Consider the following 16,646-nt stretch of genomic DNA (forward strand, 5'->3'; position numbering starts at 1 on the left):
TCAGAGCTACCTGGCACTTTCAGCAGGAAGTTATTTATTTTTATATTAAAGCTCTAAAAAAAAATGCAATCTGCTCAATTTTTGATCGGCAGGTTAAAATTTACAAAAATCTGGGATTAGAAAGTTGTCCACAAAATTCTGGTTGGTGTGTCTCTACTCAGGAGGGGTTTTATTTTAAACAAAAAGGTGAGAACCAGAAACGTTCATACCAAGTAGGGGAAAGAGGAATGGCTATTTTCTTTACTACATCCATCAGAAAATAATTAGCAAACACTGTCGGCAAAATAAAAAGCACAGTGGACAACAAAGACCAGAAAAAAGCAACAAAAACACTTGGAGAGGGAAAAATGCACCAACGGCATAAGGTAAGAAATCTATACAAACTTTACATGAGAGGTCACAAACATTGTGTCTAGTAAAAACAAAGTGTTGAGCGAAGCTTTGATTATGAAAATTTAAAATCCAGAGATCTACATAATACAGGACATCACTGATGTCAGCTGCTTTTCACAAACAAACCTGTAGGGGGATGGACCCATGAGGTTTATTTACCAGACCCAAACAAACAGCTGTGGCAGAGTGAACATGGATTTCTGTTGGGGTTCGCCTCTCAAACAGGAGAAACATACAATCAAAGTGCAACTACAGTGAGTTGGAGACAACCCCAGCTTCTCCTCCTCTTCTATTTATTCATTTCCAAACAAACGAATGGCTTGAACAGCAAGAACCCATCATTAGATCTTTTTTTGGTTAGAAAATATAAATATCTTGTGTAGAAAAATATCACAGATGATTTATTTTATTTAAGTACAAATAGAAAAAGAAAATTCTTGGCAAAAATTTAGACAAGTCTCCAAACCCAGAATGGAGAAGATGGGTAGAATGTGTCTTTTAGGATATGATCTTACTTTGTGGTGGAGCAGAGAGTCGCTTGGGGTGTGGGGTTTTGGTTTGCTAGGATTTTCAACCTTTGGACTTCTTAAAGTGAGTCTTTTATGAGATTCTGTGCTCACTGCTCAACAGAGCTTCATCTTCCTCATCCTTTGCTCCACTAAACAAGCCATTTATGGAGAAGCTGAAAAAAACAAACCACCCCAACACCCCAAAACGGTGTGTTTTAGTGAACAATCCCAGGCCTGGTGCCGTTAGTCTTCCCGTGTTCTGGATGGATCCACCTCACTTTGGTCCAAAGGCTCTGCTTCAGTCCTGCACCTTTTCGCTGGTCTGTCTTGTGCCACGGCTGGTGTGGTTTTGTGGTCTAGCAGAAGCTCTAGAGAGCCATTTCTGTCGTGGATCGGTGAGCTGACTTGGCTGCAGCCGTTAGAGTTGTTGTCTGGAACTGGAGGAGGAGGTTCCACTTCTGGGTGAGAGGGACCATTGAACTGAGCGCCCTCAGGCTTGACTTGACTAGCATCGGACAACTGAGACGGATCCACTGGATGACTTGCAACACCTGTTGAAAAAGAAGAAATTATTTTTGCTTTGATCTGATGAGGAGGTGTCACAAGCTCTATCGAACTATAAGAATACCACAACAGTTGGTGATTTAAAATTGATTTCATGAGATTAAAAAGACCTCTGTAACCGTGCCAACATGCATGCATTTGTATAGAACAAACTGTCTTCATGACTCAGTTCCAAGGAACTACATGTGGAAGTACTGACGTTTTACAACGATGAAGTAACAACATTTATCTTTGACTTTTTTCACAACAATTAAAACATCCCTACTTCCACATCTAGTTGGTTGGAACTGACGCGCAGTCAACTGGATCCGCTCTTCCTGCCCAGTCCCCACTCCAAACGCAGGGGGGATACCTACCTTGGTCCACTGAATAAGTGTAATGACCACATTACGATGATGATTTTGATTTGATAACTGTATTCTGTGATTATAAACTTGGAGAGTGTAGACTGACATGCTTTGGATTATGTCACTCACCATTCTGACTGCTGCTGTCTTCCCTCTCAGAGTGGCTGGCGCTGCTGCTGGAGGTGGTGGGAGGAGGCGACGCTGCCCTACTGGATGTCACGCTCTCGGTCTCATCCAGTAATCTGTCCATGTAGTCCCTGAAACACACCAACACATGGCCCTTACACACACCTGACTGAGTGCAGACAGGTTCTACATCCTATGAGTTTAAAATGTCCAACACTTGAGTCCACGTAAACACTGACATGTCTATGAATTCTTGACTCAAAGGCAGCTAAATATAAAGGTACATTACACTTTTTAGGTTTTTATGTGTAAACAAAACAAAAACAAAAGAAAAACATGTACCATTTTCCTTCCACTTGACAGTAACTTAAAATGCTAATGACACAATGTGAAAACGTTTAAGGGTTTTTTATGACTCCATCCAAAAATAAATCTTTTTACATAAAAAATAAATTCTACTGCTTTTCAGAAATAAGTATAGGTATGTCTAAATCATTCACAACTGGAAACGTCTCAATTTGCTCTTGTTTTCTTTTAGGAAAAACCACCTGATTCATGTAAATAAAGAAACCTTCCGTTTCAAACTAAATATAACCCATTTCTTCAAGAAGGGTTTTTAAAGCAGAATTTAACATCAAATGGGATGTTTTTTTTAGTATTTACATTTTAAATGTTAAAAACAGAAAATGTGAATCCCAGAAAAACCTTTTAGCTCATATTTGTGTTTGAACAGTCCCTCTGAACTGCCGATGCCTTTGAAAGAAGACTTACGTGACACCAGGGTGAAGGTTGTATTTCCTTTTTCCAAGTCTGGTTTGCTGTGCAAAGAAATCATAACGCTCAGACTTCTTCCACATGTAATAAAAGGCCACACATTCTCCTACAGACCTAGTTCTCACCTGAAAGATTTCAATCAGTAGAAATAAAGTGACCATTATTGCAATCATCCAAAGAGGCAGTTTTGATACAAGTAAAACACAGACAGACAGTTTATGAATTAGAACCCTGAGAAAATGCAACACATATACAGAGAAGAAAGTATCATAAGAGTAGAAAATTGGATCTGTCACACACAAAAAAAACTTTCCAGTTATAAAAAAAGCTTTCCATTATAAATACAAAATAACTGGGCTTTATTTTAAAATCTCAATTGCATGTTATAAAAATAAGAAAAGAATAAATGTTTGATTAGTAAAACGTCTCTCACCTTGTTGGCCTGTATTAAATGAAAGTCTTTCCCATAAGCTCGTAGTCCTTGTTCAAAGTTTCTACATTCCTCTTCAGTCCAAACAGATATCTCCTCTGTTAAAGAGATTGAGAGTGTTGAATCTGAACAAGGGGGATCTCAAAACGTGACCTTTTTTGTACAGGTTAAATATAGCAGCCCCTTAGTGCCACCATGCAGAGTACACAGGATGGTACGGGAGATTAAAAAGATCATCAAAGCTCACTATCAGGGAACCGCACAAAGAGTGGAACCTTGGAGCCAAGACAATAATGGAAAAAGACCATCTACATCAAAATGTTATTTGGGACAAACTGAAACCGTGTGTTTTTGGGGGTCAGATGAGATTACAGCCCTATTCAGATCATAATTTTGCAATAAATGCGTGTCTTTTTACGTCCTACATGTCGATCCATTGGGATGACAGGCCCAGTGGGCTTCTCCAGCATACTGTTGAGATTGTAGAACCAAAAGGAGCATGGCAATAGGTAAAAGGTGTTGGGGACTTCTTGAGAAATCACCAGAAATTGCTCAGATCAGCTCTGTGTTTTGACCCACATGCAGGCTTTTCAAAGCCACTCAGTGTTGTAAATACAGGCACAGCTGTTTAAAAGCATCCTCAGCATGGCGTTACCTTCATCACATTCTGCTGGCCAACATATGATCATCAGATCAGACAGACAGTGGAGGTCCATGCAGTAACTGTGCACCGTGGACTAATGCTGCTTCTGCAGCGGTCTCCACTTTGTAATATTTCACAATATCACACTTGTTACCCCTCACAGTTCACAATGTTTACAGGTTTGTTACTACCCCAAGGTTGATCGGGTCACAACACTGGTGGGGTGGCTTCAGCACTCCTTCTGTGCCAGAACCTTTCAGTTTCTTCAACCACTTCTCCAGGTCAGTGTGGCGTGAAACAAAGGGTGAATATAAGGAAAAGAACTCCATACCCACTGTTAAGTATGGTGGAGGATCCGAAATGCTGTGGGCCAATGTTCATCTGTGAACATTGTAGAATGCATGGTTTCATGATTTTTTTTTTTACATCAGGATACATATAAGACAGAGATGCGGTAACTCTAACCATTAACTGAAAATACTTAAAAACTATAATGATCCAAATCATATGGCTCTATCAACACAGAAATGGTTCATTGGACACAAAATCAGCCTTCCTCTAGGGTCGTCTCAGTCCCAGACCTAAATTCTATAGAAAACCTGTGGAGTGGGCTGAAGAGAAGACAGAAGATAAGTTCAAAGATTGTTGCAAGAAAGACTGGTCAAAGATTCCTCACTACTTTACCTCAAGGACTGCTACACATCTTTACCAAGAGCCTGATCTTCAAAAGGTTTGCGTGTACAAAACCACACGCAAACCGTCAGCAACGCTGATCTACAAACGAGGTGCTAATCGGATTGAGTGGGTAAAATCTGCAGAACAGGGGTGTAAACGTTTTTGCGTGTTTGCCTTCATGAATATGCAAAACATATGATAATGGCCTAAACGCACAAATTTATTGGAGGGGGACATGCAAATGTAATCCCTTACCATCCACAATGCGATTTATCAAACTAGAAATGGATTGCGGTGCTGTTTTTGCGTGTGGATTTAGCACGTTTGAAATGCAGGTGCTAGCAGGGACGCAAAAATGTCTTCTGTCACTCTGGCCAGAACGAGGCATAGATAGAATGACAGATGACAAGGAGAGAGAATCTTCAGAACATGTGCCAACAGATTCGAGAAGTCAAAAAATAAATTAATAAAAATAGGTGAGAATAGAGGATTCTATGTAAGATTATCTAAGGTCTGATTTGGAGCCAATCACAAACAGAAGCCATAACATCTCTCATAACACTTTTGTTCTTGTGTCTGGACCATTCCAAACCTAATCATGGGGAAGTGTTCACATTACTGATCATCCACCGGAGAAACGCCCACTGTATTTGCACATTTTGCAAATGACCTACTGAGCTTTGATGTTTATAATATAAGTGATGAGAAATAAATAAAGACATTTTAGGGCAGATTCAGTCCATTTGCAAACTGGATGCTAAAATCACTTCTTAGCAAGTGGAAAAAAAAATCACCATTTTGAAGCAGCTTTTCCATGTGGTGAGAAAGAGTGTATGCTTTAATCTAATCAGTAAACAAACTGCCTTATTGACATCACTGTAGCGCAATCTGAGCTGGATCAGTTCGATTACGTTGTTTATATGTAAACATATGCCAGGCGAGGGTTTATACTGTGAAAAATGATTTTGTGTCACCAAAAAACAATTTAAACTATCAAACACGTTGTATATCGGTAAAATATTGGCAAAACAAACTAAACGAATTCAGTATTGATTTTTATGTACATAAATGTTCGATTTAAATTCTTTGCAGGACAGTTATGGGATGTTATGTTTTAAAATTAGCAAGGCTATAATAAACAGATTGCCAACTCTGACAACAAGCTATTTTTATGTTGCTAATATTACATTCAGGCTTAAGTATTGCGGCTGTTTATGATAAACTCCGAACTCCTCAAACATATGCTCTCAAAATAAAGAACACGTGAGTCTCTGAAAAGAATAAAAAAATCAAGGGAGGCAAACCTCTAATAAATTAATTGACAGACATGTTTGTTGTGAGTTACGTCCAGCAACAAAGTTAACAAGCTGGGCGCACTCCTATGGTGCTGTCAGCCTAGACCAGCTGCCCTGTGTGGCCACCAATGGCGGAGGGTGGGCGCTACTTTGGACACAGCTCTGCCCTCCTGCACAATAGCCTGTAATCCAATATTTTGATTAAAGGCGAAGCAGGACGTAGTCTTTGCCTCGGTGGGTCCGTCCGAACCCCAAACATAAAGTATCTGCTCACAGAACAACTTCAAACTCAGTCTTCTGCACGTACAATTACGCATTCAGAAGCACCCAGCGCAAATGAACAAATGCTGCTGTGAATAGTGATGACGAAAGTTAAACTGTAACAGTCCAGAAAAGCAGGAGCAGAATGGCAGCAAAAAAAAATCAGCAACTGGATCATTTATAATGATGCCACGCAACAACCCTTGCAAGTTTCAAGCAACACAGCTTTTGTTCGCATTTCCTCTAGTTCTGCTAGGGGCAGCAGCAGCCAGCCAGTAACTGATTTGAATATGGCGGTGTGCATCTCTTTTGCACCTGTTATCCGTTGAACGCACAATCTTTGAAAAATCGCAGGCAACGCGGCCACTTATTACACGTGCAATTTTGTTTTGTACAAGCAATTTAGCGCCCACTATTTGGGATCTTTGAAGATCAGGCCCCAAGAATACTAATAATGTGTCCATTCAAAGAGAAATGAGCCACAACTTTACTGTGAGTGAGTCTTATTTGGGGCAGGAAATACCAGGACACCCCCTCTGATGATTTTGTTATGATCAAAGCACTGACACACAACAAATATCTGATCTGGGAGGTGTAATTTTTATGTTCTACCTGAGCGTGGGGAAAATGGAGACAGAGGGATGATATCCAGCCAGCCTGGGGTTGCCCAGCCTACCAAAGCAAAGCATAAATGCATGAAGGCAGAGCTCACCTCGCGCTGCTTTCACATTAAACCTCAGTCTTCTTAGAGCTTCCTCTGTGTCAAAGTCACATTTCACCAGTTCATACAAAGCCTACAGAGAACAGAAGCAAATTCAAACCAATCAGGTGAGAGAGATAATTATCAAGCGCTATGTGATCTAAACCAATCAGGCATAACATTATGACAACTGATAGATCAAGGAAATAAAAAATGATTATCTCTGCATCCTGATAACTGATGGTGGGTAAGATCTATCAGGCAGCAAATGAACATTTTATGAACATTTAAGTTGGATGTGTTTGAAGCAGCAAAAAGGGCAAGGAATCTGAGTGAGTTTGACACAAGACAAATTATGTCTGGATGACTGAGTCTGCAGTGGTCAGTCTCTTTCAAAAGTGGTCCAAGGAAATAACAGTGGTGCACAGGACTTAATGATGAACATGGGAAGTGAAGGCTATGGTCTCATTCAACAGACTGCTACTGTAGATCAAACTGCTGGAGACGTTAAAGCTGGTTCAGGTAGGAAGGTGTCAGACTTCACACAGATCAGTTTAGATTTGACAGTTTCACCTGTTCATTGTCTTTGACATGAGATCCCTCTGGGATTGCATCCACTCCTTTCTCCTCTCCGGTTCGCCTCGATGCCTCCGTCAAGAACTCAACAACTTTTCCCTCGGGAACACAATCAGGGTTCCACAACAACTGGTCGTCGTTCTCATATACTAGATTAGAAGATAGACCATATATCTACAGGAACCTCTGTAAACACCTGAATATTTCACAGCGTAAGGCAACCACCAAACTTACCTTTCTCGTTTTCTTTATATTTACACAAGCCAACAGGAGTCTCTGCCTGATACATAGAACCCACCATAATCTCCTGTTGGTCAAAAACATTGTTTTGATAGTTAACACTGACTGACATCTATTTTTCCATTTTATCATAACAAAACAGATGAAATCCAGGGGCCTCATGTACGAAGCGTACTTATGCACAAAAACCTTGCGGCACAATGTTTTACGCACAACTCGGCATGTACGGTTCCTCCTGGTTTCAGGAGGAACCGTGCGTCTGCGGTACCAGTTCCAGTTCTCACTACGTTCCGGTCCTTTTAACCGGAGCTTTTCAGAGGGAGCTGACTTACAGGTTGGGTATTTAACAGTCATCCCTGAATCGGTCCATGCCAACCATATGGGTCGGTCTCATCCCTATGTTGCACTGATATATAACGTTCCCCTAAACTCTGCTTCTCATTTGCAACGAGGAGCAGATTTCTGAATGTAGTCAGAGCTATGGACTGCACTCATTCATAAGGGCACCATCTCTAAGTGCAAATGCTTTTATAAATAAAAATTTAATTCAATATATGTGTAACCTCTTTGTGTTCCGCAAATGCAGTGGCACAATGGCCTCAATTCATGATCCCTTTGTACTATCAAAATAATTATGATTAATTTAATAATAATAGTTGTGTTGGGAGCAAACCTCTGCGCACGATGGCTGGGTTCTAGGTAATTTTCTATTTTCTATGTGACGTTCTGAATGGTTTTAAGTTCTCCACAGTGTGTGGTGACAGTCTTCCTAATAGAAATAAAGGAGGCATATTCACGTCATTATGATGATTAGCATTGAGCTATGAATGAGCTTAGTGCAGCAGCTAGACAGCGGCGTTTGGATTTAATGCACACATTGTAGAACCAAACAGGTACGACCCGACAAACGTTTGATTTTCAGTCAGGTTTGAGTCACTGATGTCATTCAAGAAGTTGGTTTGCTGTGACAACAAATAGCCCTCATGGTGGGAAGACACAGTCTCTTGTTTTTCCGCCAAAAGGAACCGGTTCCTTGACTGTCACAGCACCGTTGCCATGGTTATTTGGACCGGTGACGGTTGACTTCTGGCTATTTATATTACTTTGCATATGTATGAAGGGGCGGGACAGGGCGGTCCAAGTGCCACGTGCAGCTACGTCTAATCCACCGCAAGTTGGGAAGTATGAAGGCTGCGTGTGTGGTGATATGTCTACACACAGTTTCGTACATCCGAATTTTTTTGTGCACAGAAAGTTTCAGAATTTCTCCCTACCACAAACGTTTAGTATGAAAGCTGCGCACTCTTTCGTACATGAGACCCCACGTCTTTTACATCCCACCATTAAAAACAAATAATGTTTTTTTTGCTCTGGTAAGCCTACCTTCTTCCAGTCTTCAGAGGGAACATAGTCCTCATCTTCCTCTGACTCCTCTTCTACATCATGATTACCTAAGAAACAACATGATGCTTAGCCAGACAAATCCCAAATCACTGCTTTTAAATGCAAACATAGCCAGGCAATGCTGCATCAAAACAGAGTACCAGAAGGAAACAGAAAGACAGAGCAGCTCATACTTTCAAAGTACTTTAGTTTATGAGGGCGAATAAGTTCTGCTGTGCCAAGTGATCGGACTGAGCGTGTGCGGCCATCAGAAGTGGTCTGAGAATCGCTGCCTTGTTCTGACGAAGTCTTAAAGTCTTCACCCTAAAAAAACACACCCACAACGTTAGAGAAGCTGAGTTTTGCATTCAACAGAACGTTTTTTGCATCAAAGAACATGTTCCAAACCTAGAAATGGGCCACATGGACTTAAAACCCATCAATTATAAAACAATCTACTTCAGAACATCAGTTACATTATGTAATACAATTGTAACACAATAACAGCATTACTAATACTTTAAAGTAAGCTGGGATTTCTTGATGCCGTCATTGAACAAACAGTGAAAAAACAGTATCAATAACAGTCCAATCAAACTGTTAGCTTTGGGGGTTAGCTCATCAATTAGAGCTCATCGTTACCATGATGAATCACAGTTCAATATCAAAGAACATGCTGCTTAGTGATACATTTATAAACCAATTGATGCTAAATGCATTTAACGAAGTGGAATAACAGAGATGCACAGATCAGAGGCTAATTTCTGTTTTTTTTTGTTATTGTAAAGCTTTGACCTGACCAGTTTTAGCGGATTCCACTTTCTCAACAACTACAATTACGTCCATTCAAGTTATGTTTTAAGTCTTCATGTCATGAGCAGCCCCCGAATTAGTGATTTAAGAGCAGGTCTCAACAATTTTAAAACAAAGACAAAACGATCACAGACTTCAAATTTTAAACTGTGTTTAGTCTTTTATACTAGGACCAGTTAATTGTAAACAGCTCCCTCTGTTTATTCCCAAGAGAAAGTAGACGTTTTAATGCCTTATCTCACCACTATACTTTGTTGCAATGTTTTGTGTATTTCTGGCCTAACACTAGTTAAACAGTTAGTACACTGTTTAACTAAATGATCAAAGCTCCTGACAGGGCAACTAAAGTAGTTGAACGAGCATCTAAGGTCGCCAGCAGGGGGAAGCATAGCCCAAGCAATCGGCCCAGACCTTCTACTAAAACATGATAATGAGGAGGTTGTGTAAGATGAGCACTTTGCAGATGATTAGAAGAGAAATTACTTATTTGTGTCTTTATGTTCATTTTTTTTTTAAATGATTATTTTTTATCATGGAGCGTGGATCAGTGGTTGTATTAACAGCAAGTTCCTAAACTCCGTCCTTTATGACTACAAATCTCTGAGCTAAAACCACACTGGAAGCAAGGGGGTGTTGCTTTGGCATTAGGAGATGTGACAAATACTGATCAGTTCCTTTAAGTTCACAGTATTCTGCAATGTTACCACAAAACTCAGCAGCACAAAAGGTTATTTATGGTAGTGATGAGCGTTTTCACCGTTCAGCTCAAAATGCGATAAAAAACAAATTGTGTTGACAGCCTTTAAATCGGAGATTTTCTAAACCCTTTTCAACATTTCCAAATCAGACAGAGGCTGAAACCTTAAGAGTATAAAACAGAGCAACTTCTCTATCATACAATTAGATTTCCTGTTATCTGCTGATGCCTTTGTGTCGCTTTAAGGCAGCAGCATAAATGAACTGCTGACATGATTCCACAGAAAATGTTTCCTTTTGAATAACTTCTTTATGGGTTTTTTTTTTTGCACTGCACTAATCTTGAAAACAGCTGGCTTGGACTCCTCTTCCTTTAACTTCTACACTGACTAGTAATATCATTATTGTGGCCTGGTAGCAATCAGATACGGTGCATTCACTGATCAGAAAAAAAAAAAAAAAAAGTCTTTAGTTACAAACCAGCTCGTTACCGCTCAGGACCAATTAGAAGACCAGAAAGGTCCATAGTGAATCTAAAAAATTTACTTTTAGTGTTTAACCTGCTGATCACAAGTGAGAACTAAATTTTTCCCAATTTACAGGCTTTCAGGTAGAGTTTAAATATAAAGAGTCAAGGCATACCTCATTCTTTTTCAGCTCGCCAGTGCTTCTGCTACTTTCATCATGATCAAGGTCCTCTTGATCATCCTCTTCCTCATCATCCTCTTCCTCTGGTTCTTCATCTTCCTCTTCCTCCTCCTCTTCCTCTGCAGGTGATCTGCTCCCATAACCATAAAGACTCAGTAGCTCATGTATGGGCATCTCCCCCTCCTGTAAAAAATGATTATTATTATAATGTGAGAAAACTATTTGATGTAAAGTCCAAATGCTATGATTTATTTTCCGTTCATTGAGGGGCACAATATTCTATAGAAATATTGTATAAAGAAATATTTTAAGCACCAATAAATATGCACTATACATTAGTATTATTATTATTAACAGAAACATAAGAGTGGTGTTGTGCAGGCAGTACGACCCAGACGTTACTGTAGTAATATAAAACCAATGATTTCAGCATTAGTGAATCAGGATGAACGTTAGATCATATCAATAGTTCTTAACATGTATATTTTAGACCAGTTTATTTCCAGAATTTATGCTCAGGATTAAAGCCCAAGATGAAACTGAAAATACACGGTTTCTTCCATATTTATTTTCTTCTGATAATGCTGACTAAACTAAAAACGAGAGACAAGCTTCATACAAACCCGGGCTAGATCTTCAATCTCGTTGGAATTGGTCTCATCTGTTGCCTCCAGCATTTCCTCCTCCTCTAGGGTACGCTCATCATCAAAGTCATGAACAAGCATATCAGCTGATGGATCGAAATCATGGTCATCGGAACCTGCTGAGCCTCCTGGAAAGGTTTAAAGTTGAAAAAAATTTAAACGGAAACTTAATGTTACAAATCTTAAAGCATAAAAGCAGAACAGAATTATAACAGGTAATAAGGAAATAAAAGGAAAAGAAAATAGTTATTATCATGATGGACAGGATATAAATGTTGCCATTCACAAAAGACACAAAAGAGAAACAAAAAGCAAGCTACCTGGGCTCGAATTCCCGAGGGAAGGCTGGAAAACAGGAAAAGGGGGGATAAAATTAGAAAGACAAAAAAACAAATACATCCAAAAATCTGCAGAATGGGTTGTTAGATAATATGTCCATAACAAATAAAACTCCCAACATTTCAGGCCATCAAGCTAATAATCTTTGTATGTACAGAGGCGCAATATTCATAAACCCAAAGGGATATAAGTAAACAATACATCGAACTTCAGTTGTCATGGCAACTTCAATATGTGCAGAAGTGCAATTGTAGATTATGTTAATCATAAACTATAAGTTCATCACCATATTGAGCATTATAATGCCTCCCTTGTATTGTGCAGCTCTACATAATAAAGAAAATATTACTAAAACATTAGTGAAAAAGGGTTATTGTAGCCCAATACTAAAAATCGAATAGTATTATGATTAGCGATACAGGGAGAAATCAGCTGGTGACTGGAATCGACTCCTTGTATGCTTGACTGGTCCTGACCGGTGATCGACTGGAGGAAAGCTCAATATCCGATCTTTTTTTTGATCTGTGAACACAGCATTCCTATGGTTAAACAGTGGAGAGAACACTGTGCAGGTGGTACTCAGGGAGGGACACTCTTTTTAAGATCAGCTGATTTTTAAAAATAAAGTCAGATGAAGAACAAAAGGTGTGAGACATCCTTTAAAGGAAAAGTGTGTTTTCTATATGTCAGCTGTTTAGGTTGTTACTTAAAAAGGGGGGCGAGGTTTCTGTGAGAAAGCGTGCGTTTTAATAGATAGCAAGAAGGCTAATCATATTACAGCAGCAAAGTGTGTCTGTTTTATTCTTTTGTGTCTTCATCATCTGTCTGTCATGGAACAAGCTGGATTTGTAAATGTTGGCAGCCTTTTGGAGCAATAATTGTTAAGATGTAATCGGCAAGTTCTAATATTAACTATGTAATCACGCTGTCTCCGAAAATAACAATGTGTAAATAAATATAAATGAAATCCCGGTTAAGTTGCACAGCTTTGATTGCTCTCTCTCACAAACACAGTGTGACATCGCCTCTGGTCCCAAGGTAAAAAAAATAAAAAATAACAAAGGGTCCTGCATTACACCCAATGATCTAACAATCTAAAATATAACAGCAAATCGGTGCTCTCTCTTGTCAAACAATAGGTTGGATAAAGCTATTATTTATTTTCATTTAGAGATGGGAGATATAACTGAAACGTCTACTCAGAATAATTTCAAATTCAATTCAAAAATCATTTATTAATCCCAAAAACGTGTGGTTTTAATTGCCATGGTGATAAATATAAGTTGAAAAAGTAATATTCATCCCATACTTTTTGGCAATAAATCTTTTCACCGAATACACTCACTAAACTACTGTTCTAAAAATAAAACTACGTCATTTTTAAACAAGCTACTTTACTATAAAAAAAAAAAACAATTTCAAATTTGAATTGCAATCTTTAATCTGACAGACAATCCACATCTGAATGCATATTCTAATTTATTATTTCTGTTGCATTTGTCCTCAACTGAATCTTGTCGTTTATATTATGAAGCAGTAATGTGGTTCCTTGTCTTAAAAGAAACTTTGTTCTTTTATATGTAATTTTTTTTTTAAATCTTTTTATATAATTTAAACAGGTGAGGTTGTACCATGTAACTGAACGAATCGTTGGTTTTAAACATGAAGTTTCTATACATAGTTTAGTAGTCTGAAAATATGTAACCCAATAGAGCTGTAGCTGCAGAACGGATGTAAACGGAGTCAAAGAGCAACCTCAGATAACAACAATGTGTCTTATAGTGTCCAAATAAACCCTAAGGAAAACCCTTGCTGACCAGCACCCAGATATTTTCCGGTTACTCTGGCAGTGGGAGGTGCGCGGACTCCAAAAAAGCGCGCCTGACGCGGAGCCCTAAAAGCTCACTGCAGCTCAATGAAATACGAAACAAAGGCTACTATGACCGCTTCCTGTGAGGTAAATGTAGTGCTGCCTAAAACATGTCACTATGGACACAATATCAAAAATGCAATGGTCTTTATAGCCCCCATTTTTTTCCTGATGGGACGCACTTTATTGGGTTCATTTTCTCAACTCGCTAACTTCAATACAAGTTGTAAGCTAGTTATTTCTCCTTCATAGAATTACGGTAAGGCGCACAATTTTAGCTTGCTATTTACGGCCAGCAAATAAGAATCGACCCAAACGCATAAACTGTAAAACATAATTAATTAAAAGACTTCCATGTGCGGGTAAATATCCTCACCAAACAGTGAAGTAATAAACACTGCAGCTACCTACAGTCCTTCGGGGCTAGCGCAGCTAATGCTAGCTAAATCCGAACTTTACTAAACATTCTGGCCTCCAAGAAATTACGGCTCTCTAAAGAGCCATTCGACTGCTTTTTAACTCAGTTTAAACGGTTGAAACACAGAGAATATGCGCACATTCAGCAGAACATACTATCACGTAATATGAAAAACATTTTTTTCTGACTATTTATTTCACTTTCTTACCTCCGCCATGTTTGCGTTCCTGCTGGGTGACGTCAGAGGTCACCGTCAGTTCCCGGATGCGGAGCTCCGCCCACCCCTAATATCGACAACTACAAAGTAAAAATGTTGAGCAGAACGGAATTATTGGCTGCTTTTGTGGTTTCGATGGGTTTTTTGGACCCAACCATACCCACAACTGTAACAGTATTAAAAATCTTTTGTGCTAGCATTGTTAATTAATTTGAATACAGAGATGTGGGCTTCACTATAAAGTTGCTTAAATACAGAGTTTTTTTATCTGCAGGTAAACAAGTGCAGAGAGTAAACACTTTAAAACGCCCAGCGAACGTCCTAAAGACGTCCTCATCTGACAGGTAAATGTGTTTGGTTCTGTACGAACTCATATGCACGTAGATCAGGTAATCTGAGAGAAGTTGGCACTCAGGACACTACTGCTAGGTTTGATAAAATTATATCCAATATTACCTGATTACTTAAAAAAAAAAGTCCAAAGTCTAGAAGTAAGAAATCTATTTTTGGATAAAGGTTTTTATTAAATTTACAGAATTAACATATTATTTGCACTCGGAAATTAGATTTTCTTCTTGTAATAAAGTCAATTGTTTTTCATTTGATTCTGTATTGTAAATTGTAAAGGCTTTTACTTTTAAGTGTTAATTAGTAAAAATATTTTACTATGTAACACTTGAAGATAGGAGAGCCACTTGGGCAAAAACAATAATGGTAAATACAGTAGTGTATAATTGAAAAGTAGTTTTTGAATTTTTCTAAATAAAAATCTGAAAAGTGGTGTACATTTATTGCAGACTATGACTGGGCTATTCTACACATGAATTTACACATTTTGATCTCGTCCATTCCAATGCACTTCAATGTACCTTGCATTGCATGTTTAGGGTTGCTGTCCTGCTGCAAGTGCAAGGTCAACATTCATCCCGTCCTCAAGTCTTTTTATCCTCCTAACAAGTTTTGTTTTTCCATGACTTCCCAGTATTTATCTCCAACCATCTTTCCAGTAACTCTGGCCTAGCGTCCTTGTCTCTGCTGAAAAAAAGCATCCCCACAGCGTGATGATGTTGATGTGATCAGGATGATGTGCAGTGTGAATTTCCCTCCACACATAGCATTTTCGATGTAGGTCAGAATCTTGAATTTTGGTCTCATCTGACCAGAGCACGTTCCTCCCCATTTTTGCTCTGTCTCCTACAGGGCTTGTGATCATTTTTAAAAGGGACCTCTTATGGTTCTCTTTTAGCAATGGCTTTCTTCCTGCCCCTCTCAAAAAAAAAAAGACCAGATTCATGGTCACAAAGGTTCACAACTAATATTTTTAATGTTGACAGATTGTCCCTCTTGAGCTTTGGATCTCTGCAGCTCCTCCAGAGTAACCATGGGCCTCATTGCTTCCTCTCTGAGTATTCAATTCAATTCAATTCAAAAATACTTTATGAATCCCAAAGGGAAATTAAAAGTTGTTATAGCTCATATTATGAAGGTTTCCTCAAAGAGCCGTTGTAGATGCTGATGGCTGTGGGCAGGAAGGATCTCCTGTAGCGCTCCGTCTTACAGCAGATCTGAAGAAGCCTCTGACTGAAGACACTCTGTTGTTGTAGGACAGTCTCATGTAGAGGATGCTCAGGGTTCTTCATAATGTTCTTCATTTTATGAAGAATCCTTCTTTCCACAATGATCTCCAGAGGTTCCAGAGGAGTCCCCAGAACAGAGCCAGCCTTCTTTATCAGCTTGTTGAGTTTTTTAAAGTCCCTGGCTCTGATGCTGCTTCCCCAGCAGATGATGGTAGAAGAGATCACACTTTCCACAACAGACTTATAGAAGATATGCAGCATCTTGCTGCAAACACCAAAGGACCTAAGCTTCCTCAAGAAGTACAGTCTGCTCTGTCCCTTCTTGTAGATGGCTTCACAGTTGCATCTCCACTCTAGTCTGTTGTCCAGGTGAACATCGAGGTATTTATACTCCTCCACCACCTCCAATTCTTCTCCCATGATGGAAATAGTTTTTGACTTATTCCTGTTTCTCTTAAAATCTACAATCATCTCCTTTGTTTTAGTCACGTTCAAAATTAGATGATTG

The 16,646-nt window shown here is 39.1% G+C and overlaps 1 protein-coding gene across 2 annotated transcripts; it reads right to left on the reverse strand.

Annotated features, from left to right (window-relative positions):
• mier1b (mesoderm induction early response 1b, transcriptional regulator) lies at positions 1 to 14,654 on the reverse strand. Of its 2 annotated transcripts, none has more exons than XM_047368503.1 (13): positions 14,553 to 14,654; positions 12,038 to 12,062; positions 11,697 to 11,845; positions 11,068 to 11,256; positions 9,111 to 9,240; positions 8,917 to 8,984; positions 7,528 to 7,600; positions 7,291 to 7,442; positions 6,730 to 6,811; positions 3,147 to 3,241; positions 2,711 to 2,757; positions 1,943 to 2,070; positions 1 to 1,453 (listed from the first exon to the last, which is right to left on the reverse strand). In XM_047368503.1, the coding sequence occupies exons 1-13, from the start codon at positions 14,559 to 14,561 to the stop codon at positions 1,146 to 1,148; spliced, it is 1,455 nt and encodes a 484-aa protein (XP_047224459.1). In that variant the 5' UTR covers positions 14,562 to 14,654; the 3' UTR covers positions 1 to 1,145. The 2 variants fall into 2 exon arrangements, with proteins under 2 accessions (XP_047224459.1, XP_047224458.1); XM_047368502.1 differs by having other exon boundaries at positions 2,711 to 2,838; positions 14,553 to 14,653.
• Positions 14,655 to 16,646: the final 1,992 nt, after the last annotated feature.

The sequence above is a fragment of the Girardinichthys multiradiatus genome, chromosome 6, assembly GCF_021462225.1.
Source record: "Girardinichthys multiradiatus isolate DD_20200921_A chromosome 6, DD_fGirMul_XY1, whole genome shotgun sequence".
NCBI lineage: Eukaryota > Metazoa > Chordata > Actinopteri > Cyprinodontiformes > Goodeidae > Girardinichthys > Girardinichthys multiradiatus.

Bases quoted from the DNA above. Each gene is read 5' to 3' on its own strand.
- mier1b (XM_047368502.1), bottom strand. The intron at 9,241-11,067 runs GTATGCCTTGAC...GTGTTTTTTTAG, and splicing joins GCGAGCTGAAAAAGAATGAG to GGTGAAGACTTTAAGACTTC. The intron at 2,071-2,710 runs GTAAGTCTTCTT...GGTGTGTTTCAG, and splicing joins AACCTTCACCCTGGTGTCAC to GGACTACATGGACAGATTAC.